General features: G+C 37.2%; 1 protein-coding gene across 15 annotated transcripts in view; it reads left to right on the forward strand.

Annotated features, from left to right (window-relative positions):
* PBRM1 (polybromo 1) overlaps window positions 1–12,719 on the forward strand; it is a 62,009-nt gene that overhangs the window by 23,958 nt on the left and 25,332 nt on the right. For all 15 annotated transcript variants that reach the window (XR_015259615.1, XR_015259613.1, XR_015259616.1 and 12 more), the window contains 8 exons: window positions 945–1,086; window positions 1,660–1,757; window positions 4,911–5,187; window positions 6,292–6,397; window positions 7,621–8,263; window positions 9,136–9,347; window positions 10,466–10,651; window positions 12,391–12,548. Coding sequence is in view for 11 of the 15 variants with exons in the window: in XM_086755980.1 (XP_086612106.1) it covers window positions 945–1,086; window positions 1,660–1,757; window positions 4,911–5,187; window positions 6,292–6,397; window positions 7,621–8,263; window positions 9,136–9,347; window positions 10,466–10,651; window positions 12,391–12,548 (1,822 nt within the window). In the remaining 4 variants the exon portion in view is untranslated. The remainder of the gene's footprint in view (window positions 1–944; window positions 1,087–1,659; window positions 1,758–4,910; window positions 5,188–6,291; window positions 6,398–7,620; window positions 8,264–9,135; window positions 9,348–10,465; window positions 10,652–12,390; window positions 12,549–12,719) is intronic.

The following is a 12,719-nucleotide window of genomic DNA, read 5'->3' on the forward strand; positions in this document are numbered from 1 at the left end:
TAGTGCTTATGCTCCATCATGCAGGTTCACATTCAGCTGAGTGCTGTAGAAACCATAGAAACCAGACTGGGTTTAAAGGTGATGCCAGACTAGGTTTAAAGGTGGTGATCAGGTTAAAAGGTGATGTGTAACCGATGGATGCAACAGGCGAGCGAGTGAGGAAGGAGATGTGAAAGAGGGTAATTGCATTTTGCAGTTGTGATAGGATTTGGGTTTTTTTCTTGTTGCAGATTATTGTTTTCTGTTGTCTTTAATGAGATGTTGGAAGGTATAAAAAAGTTGGCTAGAACTCTCAATACTTGTGCAAGGAAATAAGAGAAAACACATTAAGTTATTGGCAAAGTTAGTACACTGATTCATCTGTTTAGCATACAAAAAGTGACTTTTTTTGGTCATTAGTTTTCTAACTGTTTTCATGTGAAGTGCACTTTGTGGGTAGCACTAATCAACAATCAGGTGATTTTAAGACAGGGCGAAAATTGGAGGGAGTTGACATTGACATGAGAGGTGTTGCGCGCTTTTGGTTCTCACTGAAAATGGGTGGAATTGATGTGTAGGGAAGGCAGCGTTCGTGGCTGTGCGGAGCTGACCCATCCCGTTGGTGTCACACCCAGGCCCTACAGGTCACAGCTGAACCATACTGGAGCCATCTCAGCTTCTGCCTCATCTCTACCGCATCTCGTCTTGAGTATGAAAACAGGACTTCAGTCTGCACAACTTTCAAGGGGGCAGCTTTCAGAATTATTTCAATAATTGCATAAGAGGAGAGGTATTTCCCTAATATAGTTAGAATTGGAAGAGGTTACTGCAGCATCAGAAAAAGAAAACACGTTCCTGTAACTAGAGCTCTTTGGATATTGATTTGTCGTGAAAATGAAGATGTTAAAGAACTGTTTTGCAATGTGTAACTTGTGAAATATCTGGTTGGTATTTCTCTTCTGCAGAACTAAACTGAAGAACCATGAATATGAAACTTTAGATCAGTTGGAGGCTGATCTGAACTTGATGTTTGAAAATGCCAAGCGCTACAATGTTCCCAATTCTGCCATCTATAAAAGAGTACTAAAAATGCAACAGGTTATGCAGGTATGTGGAGTAGAACAATCAAAAGGGTATAACTTCACACATTAATTTAATTCCTTAATGAATGTTTTTCCAAAGTAATTTTTAACTAGACCTGTATTTGCAGTAGTATTTTCTTGCTTAGGGGAAAGTATGAGAATAAAGAGCATTATAGGGTGATTTTTCTTCAGCACACTTGCTGCCTTCTGTGATTTCTCTTCGTCGCTTTTGTTTCTTACTGTGACTCTTAACCCAATTAAGTTGTGAGAAAATAGATGATGTGGCCTTTTTTTTAGGGTTTGCAGGTAATTGGAGTATGCTAAAACACTTCAGATTTCATTAAGTGTTCCAGCTAAGTGCTGCACTTTTCAAACTGATTCCTCAAAAATTTTTGTGACAGTTAAAAAGAATTATACTACTTTTTTATGTTGACCAACTTGTATTAAATAAATCACTGGAAATATTTTGATGGTGGTTTTAGTCTCAAAACCCATAGTTGCATCTTTCTTTGTGCATCTGATCTGTTGTGATGTTTAATATTGTTCTGGAAATGTCCAGCGGTGAGTTTGGCTTCAGGGATTGCTTGTTTTTTTTCAGGCAAAGAAGAAGGAGCTTGCTAGGAGAGACGACATTGAGGATGGGGACAGTATGATTTCTTCTGCTACATCTGATGCTGGAAGCTCAAAAAGGAAAAGGTAAGCACTTCTGTAGTTCCTGCAGACCATTGCATTGCTAGGTCTTTTATTTGCTAAAGAGAATATTAAGCCATGGTTTTTCACATTTGTGTAAGGATTTGTAGTTCTGAAACTTAACCTCATTAAGTGTTGGTTCTAATTAATTCAAAACTATTTGTTGACTTTGTTTTCCTTTTTTGGCCTATTGTTGACAGTTGTCAGCATAACTTTGGTTCCATAAGTGGCACAAATACTGTAGTTGCACTGAATTAGGTAATTTTGTCGATGGATTTCAGGGTTTTATTTGTGGGTTTAGAGTGGGTTTTATTTATTTATTTATTGAAAATGGTTGTTTTTTTTTTTTTAGCCTGATGTGTGGACTGTCTTCACAGGTTGTTAGCAGTTGTTGCTTCTTTACTACTACTTCTCCAATATATGACTATTTATGTAGTAGGAGTAGCCTTTTCAGAATATAGTAAAAGTTAACATGGTAGTTGAATTCAGTTTTTGTCAGTTTATAGTATTACTCCTATAAATATTTTGATTTAGTGAAATCTTCTGGCATAAATATTTTCATTTCCTGTCACCTGAACTCTACTTGAGGAGTTTTCATCATTAATGTTAGAGCACTGCTTCTCTCTCCCTTCTGAATTTGTACTCCTCAGTTACTCATCTGTCAGGAGCTGGGCCGAAGAGGGTATTTAACAAGTAGATAACCTGAGTATAACAGGTTGATTATTCTGGATACTGTAATGTAAACAAAATTCACAGTGATTTAAAATAGACTTTTTTAGTGAGCAGTGATGGTGGTTTATGGAAAGTGTTCTTTAACGGTAACAGCTGTAGTATGATTAATATTAGTGATGTATTTCACTGCAACGAGTGATAGTTTCTCTAGTCTGCCTCGTGGTATTATTTGAAATAAGTTCCAACTGCTGATAATATTATTGCAATTGTAGCAACTACCAGTGTAAAACTGTAATTCAGCATCTTTCCTTGGTGTTGCTTGTGACCTTCAGCCTCCTGTATTTTTAGTTCTTTGTTTTGTCAAAATGACAGCAGTTGTGGGGGGAGGAAGGGAACGAAATAGAGCATCAGCAAAGGTTCACTTAAGAGCAATCAAGTAAGTGCAACAATGTACACTCATAAAAAATCTCCAGAGAGAAAACGTTAACATGGATTTAGGAGGTGGAACTGTGTAGGGATGCTAGGAAGAAGAAAAGTAGTGGAACAGTAAGACAGACCAGAGTACCAAATGAAGATCAGGAAGGAACAAATTGCAAAAATTGCTAGTTTTGTGATCTTGAGGTTCAAAGAGAACTACAAAACTAATCAAGTAAGTCAAACTGTCAGCAGTGTCCTTTTAACCCTGTGTAGCTTTTGATCACCTTGTGCAAGAGAATACTGAAATGCTTAAAAGAAAAAATCTGTCAGGCCTTGTCGTCAGTAAAAGAGAAAAAGTTGTGTTCATAGGTAGGGGAAATCAAAATGATTTAATTTTCTTCATGCCTGAAGATAACCTGAAAATGCCTTTGATGTTATCAGTTTAATACTTGCTACCAGTTTCAGTTGCTGAATGATAGGCAGTAAAAGAAGATTGCAAATGCTGCTCATAGCAGAAGTGATGCACTGAGAGGAATTCCAAAATGATGCTGAAAAAGGAAACCAGTAACCCAGGCAAAATACATCCTGTTGGGAAAATAGTGGTGACAGAATAAAATTGTTTGAATGTCCCCTTTTGTGTGTCAGATGCATGACCTGAATGTTGAGTTTTGGTAGGCATTTTGCTGTCTCTGCTTTGGTTTCGCTTTACCTTCTTTCATGGAACTAAATGTTAAAACTTGGAAACATGTTAAAATATGGAATTTGGAAGCTTGTCTCTATTCTGGCATTGCTCATCTGCTAGTGTGAACCGCTAAGTAACAATTTCCAGCAGTGAAAGTAATGCAGAGAAAAGTTTTAACCTATAGAAGATATATATTGAATTTTCTCACGTGTTGTGACATTAATTTTCCTTAGTCATTGTGCTGACCTCGCCAAGGAGCAGGAGGTATCTGAGGCATGAGGCTGTGCTGGATAAGGTATATTTTAAATGTAGGGGGAAAAGATGCAGATGATGGAAAATCTGTGATGCATTTTGGTTTCTAGCAAGTTGTACAGTGATGTTTTGTACGTTCTGCAAATGAAGATAGTCTTTGTTGTCTTTACAGGTAATATAGTCAAAGTTTTAATGACCTGAATAAGTCTTACAGAGATTGCAGTTGGAAGCTGATTTAAAAGTGCTTGGTAGAGAGCACATTTCTAAGAATGCCGTGGTATCTGAGCTGAGATTATGCATTATTGACACAAACTTTCCTCTGCCTTATCTGATTTGCTTACGGATCATGTGGTGTATGTACAGGGAGACAGGCATAACTGTTTTCCTGACGAGCTGTGTCTTGGTTGTGTTGTCGGATTTCTAGAACAACCATAATAGCTATACATAGAATGACTAAAGTTTGTGGTGATAGTGTGCACGTGGCCGTTTTCTACCAGAGTTTGCATTTTTGGTGAGCTTTATTGACTTGTAACTTCATTTGACTGTGGCTGACAGATATTTAAGCAATCCAGACCCTTCTTTCTACTACATTCTTGATGTCGTTATTTTCCTTGTATCTGGTGCTGAAGAAGGTACAGAATTACTCTGAGATTAATAGATCCCATCTCTGATATTCTGTATCAAGCGGAGGTAGTCACAAAGATACTGGCTGAGGGGTTTTTCCCTGTTTGCACTACATCTTCAGATGGTGGATTCAGGTGCCTAGTCCTGACTGCTCTGTTTTCTCTGTGGCTGGAAGGTGCTTAGAGCTGCTTTTAGCTTTGCGCTTTTGAAAACTAGTTATTTGTTTTATTCTGTAGAACACTTAAATTCAAGATGAATGAGAGAAAAATTGTGTCTTAAAATTAGTTTCCTGTTTATTTAGCAGCCTACTGGTTATGATGCTGTTGTCATTTGCAGATGGACCTGTTCCTAGTACACTATCTTAATGTTGAACCTCCTGTGTGTGTGTTTGGGTGGTTGTAGTTTTTTTTAATGGTAGAGTGTAATGTAATTTCAATATTAGTGTTTGAGGTGGGGAAAATAGCACCTGACACTTATTCTTTTCGTTTTTGTTCTTCTCCTTAACCTAACAGTAAAAAGAATATACGAAAGCAACGAATGAAGATCTTATACAATGCAGTTCTGGAAGCTCGAGAATCGGGCACAGGCAGACGACTCTGTGATCTGTTTATGGTTAAACCATCCAAAAAAGACTATCCAGACTATTATAAAATTATCTTGGAACCAATGGACTTGAAAATGATAGAACACAATATCCGTAATGATAAGTATGTAGGGGAAGAAGGCATGATTGAAGACATGAAGCTCATGTTCCGAAATGCAAGGCATTATAATGAAGAAGGCTCCCAGGTACTGTTTTGATTCTGCAGTCACACTTACCTCTCTGCTTCTATGCAGACATATAAGTTACGTTTTAGGATGGTTTAGCTTTGACTATTACTCGCATTATTTATGTTAATTATTTTTAAAACGAAAATAGAAATATGACTTCTTTTTTCTGCTATTGTTTTAAATTCTGTCTTCATCTATAGTTGTGTAAACATGAAATACAACACGCTCCTTGGCAAAGGTTAGACTTATTTCCTGTTAGCTAAACTTGTTCTCCCTACAGAGAATATCAGCTGAATGTTTCCTAGTATGTTTTAAAAAAATAAGCTGGTCATTAAATTCTCATTATTCATCCTCAGTTAATCACGTGAAGGTGTTTGCACAGTGAACGGTGATCAGCAAGCGATTTGGAGCTCAGAACCTCTGAGAAGGGATGTCTTAGTTGGAAAGAAACCGGCTTTGTTTTCATGGAAGTGGAGAGTGTGGGAGATCAGACTAGTAGACCTGACTTGTTTAGCCTAGCAAAAGGAATCTGGAAGGAATATGCTTTTCATTTACAAATATATTGCAGAGTATTTCTGTATTGTGATGTTTCTCAGCCAGTGAGCATGATGTTGTGGAACAGAGTGGTGGTAAGAAACCTCCAGCTATTTCTAATGAGGAACTTGATCAGCTGCTGTGCAGGACTGTGATGAGGTTGCATTCACCAGGATTGGATTTGAAGACCCAGGAGGACTGTTCTAGGCTTCTGTACCTTGATGGAATCACAATAGTTCAAGAGATCTTCCATTGCTCAGCAGAGTGGTTTGATGAGGAAGTTGATAAGACAACTGCACCTTGAGGTTTTGTAGTCTTTGGAATAGAAATGCAGCTTAATTGGATAATTTGTTCAAGATTAATATCTCCCTGGTTTTGGTGGTGTTCATCAGTTCTGCTTACCAGTATAAGTCTATTAAAGGTGTACATTTGAGAAATAGGCCCTTCTTCTTTTTAATCAAGTACTTGATTTTGCATTCAGCTTTCTCAAACTAGCATTTAAATGTTTCTAGGGGGCTAGTTCTAAACTAGTCTAAACACAGTAAACCTTGTTTTGTTTTGGTTTTTGATTACTTTACTAATTAATAGGTATACAATGATGCCCATATGCTGGAAAAGATCCTTAAAGAAAAAAGGAAAGAACTGGGACCCCTAGCTGAAGATGATGATGTTGCATCCCCTAAACTAAAGCTAAGTAAGGCAACCTCGTACCTTGCTATGTCTCATTTCAACACTTATGAAAACCCAACAGTACAGATTAACAGAAGTTCCTTTTAGAGTAAAAGACATGATCTGCAAATTTATACTGACATGCAAAGTAGAATTATGTTTTCAAAATAATGACGTCAGTAGTGTGCTCATATGTGCATATAATAGAATTTAGTTGTTGTATATAGCATTTTCTAAGAAAAGGAAGTTAGAATGAAGAGAGGAGGCTTAGGAGTGGTTGGAATGACTGACATTTAATCATGTAGTGTTATCCAAGTGTTAGATGCTGCATTACGTGCTTGCTAACACTTCATTAGCACACTGAATGTGTGCTACTGGGATAGCTTACAAGTAAGGTGCTTCTCAGACAGTAAAGCTCTTAATTTCCCTGATCAAATGTGTGGTATTTCCACAGAATGGTAAAAGAAATGTGAGATTTATTTGGAAAATTATTGAAAGCCATGAAAACCACAGAAGTGACATTTGCAACAGTGTCTGTTCATAGAGCTATTGCCCTTATAAACTAGATTTGCTACTGCTTAAATCTTACGTCCCTTATTGTGTGTTCAGAATTTAGCAAACTTAGAAGGATAAAATTGTGCAGAAAGACCTAAAGAAAATAACTGCACACAGACTTCTTGAAAATAGAAATGTGCAGCTCTTAGGTAAGGTACAGATGGTAGAGAATTCACAGACGGAGACTATGCAGTACAGTAACGGAGATTGTGAATTAATCAAAAAGCCAATCTGATTAATAATCCCATGTGAGGCCTTATTTTACATTTTACTTGTAATAATTCTCTCTAATTTGGCATAAACCTGTCGTAAAGGAATCTGATAATATTTAGAATGCTTAATTTTGGTGATAGCAAAAACCTTTTGATGACTTGATTTTTAATGACTGTAGAGAGAAGTTCATGTAGAGCTAGTAAGACCAAATTTAGTTTAAAGGAGTTATTAATAAATTAGGTAGGAAAAGAGGTTTTCCATGCTTAAGTCTGACGACACAGTAACATTTTTAAAAAAAAATATTCATACAATTATGAAAAATAAAGAAAGCTGCAACTTGGAATGAGCTTCGTGTTGTGAGTCTTCTGGTCATACCATAAAGTGATTCTTCAGTAAGCAATTCTCCAGTGGAAAAGAGATGGGCAAAGAAGTAATGTTTTTGTAATGATTTTTTTTCTTTTTTTCTTTTTGTCTGCTTAGGTAGAAAAAGTGGCATTTCTCCTAAAAAATCAAAATACATGACTCCAATGCAGCAGAAATTGAACGAGGTGTATGAAGCAGTTAAGAATTACACAGATAAACGAGGCAGACGACTGAGTGCCATCTTCTTGAGGCTGCCATCTCGGTCTGAACTTCCTGACTATTACGTAACCATTAAAAAACCTGTTGACATGGAAAAGATCAGAAGTCATATGATGGCAAATAAATACCAGGATATTGATTCCATGGTAGAGGACTTTGTAATGATGTTCAATAACGCTTGCACATATAATGAGCCAGAATCTTTGATTTATAAAGATGCCCTGGTTCTGCATAAAGTTTTGCTTGAAACTCGGAGAGAAATAGAAGGAGATGAGGATTCTCATGTGCCCAATGTCACTTTGCTAATTCAGGAACTTATCCATAACCTTTTTGTATCTGTTATGAGCCACCAGGATGATGAGGGCAGATGCTACAGTGACTCATTAGCTGAGATTCCTGCTGTTGATCCCAACTTCCCAAATAAACCTCCTTTGACTTTTGACATTATCCGAAAAAATGTTGAAAATAATCGCTATAGAAGATTGGACTTGTTCCAGGAGAATATGTTTGAGGTACTGGAGAGGGCGAGGAGAATGAACAGGTGAGTGAAGCCATATTTTTCAGGTATCTTTTATCTTATTGCATGAGTTTTGTATGTTAACTTTAGACAAAGACTGACTTTTTTTAAGGTGTTTGCATTCCTTGATATGGGTGTTTAGAAAACTAAATCTCAAAAGCTCTATCAGATCTTTGGTGGAATGTATGCTTTTTTTTTTAAAGCAAGGGAAAAATTAGATTTCTGCCATGAGGTAATTTTGATGTTAGTCTTCCAAAGGCACAGCTCATGAAAAGCAGGTTTGCGCTAACTTTCAGATAGAAAAAAATGAAGAGAAGGAGCTCTTCACTAACTGCTTGACTAGTGGATTACTCTTTTGAAGCAATCGCAGTTGTATGAATGATGGTAATATTGTGCAAAAATAATGAACACTTGCAACTTTTTGCGGTGTTTTACTTGAATTAGGTAGAGTACTTGGGGATATGCAGGTGAGATCTTGACTCTGAAGGAGAGGAGTTAAAAATGATATTAAAATATCTGCTAATAGGGTATGGGTAATTAAAATAAGTCAATTTTGTTCATAATAATGATACTACTTAAGTTTTCAGAAGTTAACAGATTGTAGGGATCCAGTGGCAAATATTTTGGGTTGCAACCGGTTGCCTTTGATTTTTGTGGTATTTCAAGATTGGTGTATACAGAATTACTGTTTTAGGTAAACAATAACACAAACTGACAGCAGAGTAGCAGGTGGAGCATGACTTGCCAGTGTCTACTGCTGCTTGTTACGAGTAAGCACAGAACTCTGTCGGTAGAGTGTAGCTTTACTTTTATCACTGCGGTGACTGATGAGTATGTGTTTAAGATCCTGTTTGCACAAACTGTGTTTCTGCCCTGTTGTATTTATTTTTGTGCAGGACTGATTCAGAGATTTATGAGGATGCGGTTGAACTTCAGCAGTTCTTTATTAAAATTCGAGATGAACTTTGTAAGAACGGAGAGATTCTTCTGTCACCCGCTCTCAGCTATACCACCAAGCATCTTCACAATGATGTAGAAAAGGAAAAGAAGGAAAAGCTGCCCAAAGAAATAGAGGAGGATAAGCTCAAAAGAGAGGAGGAGAAGAGAGGTAGCTATTTTCTTTTCATTAATTTTACATGTATTAATTGAAAAGCAAACCTATGCATATGTGCTCTTGCTGCAGCTTTGTCTACAGAGAGGACCTTAATAGTCTGGTTTCCCACCAAGGGTCTTGTATTTTAAAGTTATGAGAGATTTATTTTATTTTGATCTTTATCAGCCATGCCAGACAACTTTAAGAAAGAGATGTGGGTAGATTCTAACCTGATGTAAACTCTTTAAGAGAGAGCACGTTGGGATACCAGTAGTCTTGTTTCAAGCTTATTATGAAATAAAATAATGTATTTTTGCTGTAGTCTTCTGCTGATAATAAAATCAGAATTGACCTTTTAGTCATTGCCTTTTTGACAAATACTGGTTTCTTGATGTGCTGATGGTGTTATCTATGATCATGCTTTTAACACTGGTAAAGAAATTATATTTAAGCAAGCCTTTTGCTTTTCTTACTTGGCTACTGTGAGTGTGAAGAGGAATGGGCTTGCACTATTTTGTAGGGCAATAAACCTACCATGAAGGTCTTTTGTGTTTCACAGTTCCTGACTGTTACTGTCCATATAGTAATTGTGGAGCCTGTCTAGGAGAATGAATAAAGCTTTCTACTTGCTCCTTTCCACAGATGGGAGCAGAGCTGTTACCAGTTTGTCCTTGAATTGTCTTTCTAACATGGTTCATCTTCCCATATTGCACTGATGTCAGCAGCAGTAAAGTGGTTGCTCCAACCAGGCTCAGTATGTAACGAGGCAACAGCTATGATGTCCTTTTTCTGTCTTCCTTTGAGAGCTAAAATCCCCAAAGAAAGCAAAACATGCCCTTCTGAAGGCTTCTGAGCTCAGTGCTGGCATTGAGTTCCTCTTCACTCACTAAGAGGGCTCAATTAAGTTCAACTGAAAGAAAACTCAGCCTTCAGCAGCACCAGTAGCAGAAAGGCTAGCAGCACAGAACACGCTCATACCCTTCCTTCACGCTCAAAGTCAGTGATGGAGAGACACATCAGGTATCACGGGGCACTTCTGCACTCAGGAAAGGGCAAGGGCATTTGTAACAGCAATCTTGACTAATGTGGAAATGTGGCATTACTAATATCTGTTTTTCCCTTCTTGAAATAAGAAGCGGAAAAGAGTGAAGATTCTTCTGGATCAGCTGGGCTGTCAAGCTTGCATCGGACCTACAGCCAGGATTGCAGCTTCAAGAACAGCATGTACCATGTAGGAGATTACGTGTATGTGGAGCCTGCTGAAGCCAACTTGCAACCTCATATAGTCTGTATTGAGAGGCTGTGGGAAGATTCAGCTGGTAAGGATGTCTCTGTTATAGGAAAACAATACGATGAAACTTCTTACTATTTAAAACTTTGAATTTGAGCTTTTTCTGTGTAGATTTTATTTGTTTTATTTGCGGAAGTATGTGTGGACTGGTGAGTATTTTTCTTGTTTCTGAGTTACTTTGTTCCAAATAATATTACAAATATAAAGTTATTGGATCAGCACAGGCTTTTTTTTGTTGTTCATCTCTAACAACCCTTAAATTGTAAGCATCCCAGAGAATAGGCTCTTCTAAAGTGGGATGGACTTCTTGTAATTTAGGCACAGAAGAAGTTACGGGGTTTTTCTGTGCTGAGAAATCCAAACCGAAGTTGGGCACATTTAACTGCAGTTGTTCCACAGAACAACTCAGTTTCGGAATTAATTTAATTCAATTCATTTAACTCTGTTAAATGTTAGGATTGAGGTGAATCTTGCATTTCCAAGGCCAAATCAAGCCATAACAAGTACTGTTTAGTTTTTTTTTTCTCATCAGTGGTGCCTTCTTTTTGAAGCAGGTACTTCTCTTAAGTGTGAGGAAGGCTGCAGATATGGCAAGAGTGTCAGATAAGCATGGTGCACTCTCAGCAATGCTGGAAACTACAGTTGCTGAGATGCAGTGGGGTGTGGTGGAGTTAAGCATTTTGGTTGCACTTTTTTTTAAAGGGCTGGAACGGATGTGTTAAAAGGACAGATTAAAAAGACAGTGACTCTTAAATTTGGAAGGGAGAAATGTAAGGCAGGATATAGTTAAGGTTTGCAAAACCATGAAGTGTGTAGATAAGGTGAACACAGAGATTCTGTTCAACAAATTCAGCAGTAGTAGAGTTTGAGGGCACTGATTAACACTAATAAATCAGATGAAAACATGTGAAAGTGTTTGACTTTGTAATCCAGGGAGTAGTACAGGAGCTTGTGGAGGCAGATTATATCAGTGGGTTCAAAAATGGCTGAGACGAGTCAATGAACGACAGGTCTAAAGCAAATAATAAAGGGAATAACTAGCAAATAGTAGCCAGATAAAGAGAATAGCTCTCTAATACCCCTAATGCAGTTACTGTAGAAGGAGTGGAATAAGTTATGGGGAGTGGCTGAGATCAAACGCATTCTTCTAATAGCCTGTCCTGCTCGCTCAGTTGGATGCAGTGTACTTGGGTAGATGGACCATTGGGCAGTTGAATGTTTCTTATGTTTGTTTGTGATGGAGAAAGTGAACAGCGCTTTTTATTCTGGTTCAGTCTACAGATTACAGATTTTCTTTGATCTGGAAAAATAGTACATATTTGTAACTTCTTTATAAATCATTGTTAACAATTTGAATTTGACACAGTGTAACATGGGAGAAATAGTTCTTAAAAAACTTGAAACCAGTTATCCAAGGTTCTTCAAATAATCAGGTGATTGTTGTGTAGACTTTGAAGCCATTTCAAGACCTGAAAGTCAAGATTTATAAATAGGAACTGTTTCCTCCTTTATTTTGCTGAGTCAGGTTTTACTGGGGAGAAAACAATTGGCAGGCTTTTTAAGCAACCTAATTTTTCTTACCTGAAACAGTTAAGGAATCTTGTCCCGTTTTAAAATGGTTCACTCTCAGTATAAATGGATACGTGGCTATTTGATTAATCAATCAATCTATAGTTGTTTTTTCTTGGTCATGCACTAGAGAATATGCCATTTTACATATTTTTCTTTCTTTCTTCCTTCTGTTATTTTTGTTTTTTTTTTTTAAAGGAGAGAAATGGCTCTATGGGTGCTGGTTTTATCGACCAAATGAAACGTTTCATCTTGCAACACGAAAATTCTTGGAGAAAGAAGTTTTTAAAAGTGACTATTACAATAAAGTTCCTGTTAGTAAAATCTTAGGCAAGTGTGTGGTCATGTTTGTCAAGGTGAGAGACTGTTCAGACTAATTTGTTAAGCAACTGATAGTATTCTCTACTATTTTCTTGAAAATTTATAGGCATTCTAACATAGAGACATTCTACTAATACTTAATGAAATAGGACTTGCTCCTGTGTACTATTTTTATTCTTTATTTGCTTCACGAGATATGTAGTTCG

The sequence above is a fragment of the Chlamydotis macqueenii genome, chromosome 10 (assembly GCF_036417535.1).
Source record: "Chlamydotis macqueenii isolate bChlMac1 chromosome 10, bChlMac1.mat, whole genome shotgun sequence".
Classification (NCBI taxonomy): domain Eukaryota; kingdom Metazoa; phylum Chordata; class Aves; order Otidiformes; family Otididae; genus Chlamydotis; species Chlamydotis macqueenii.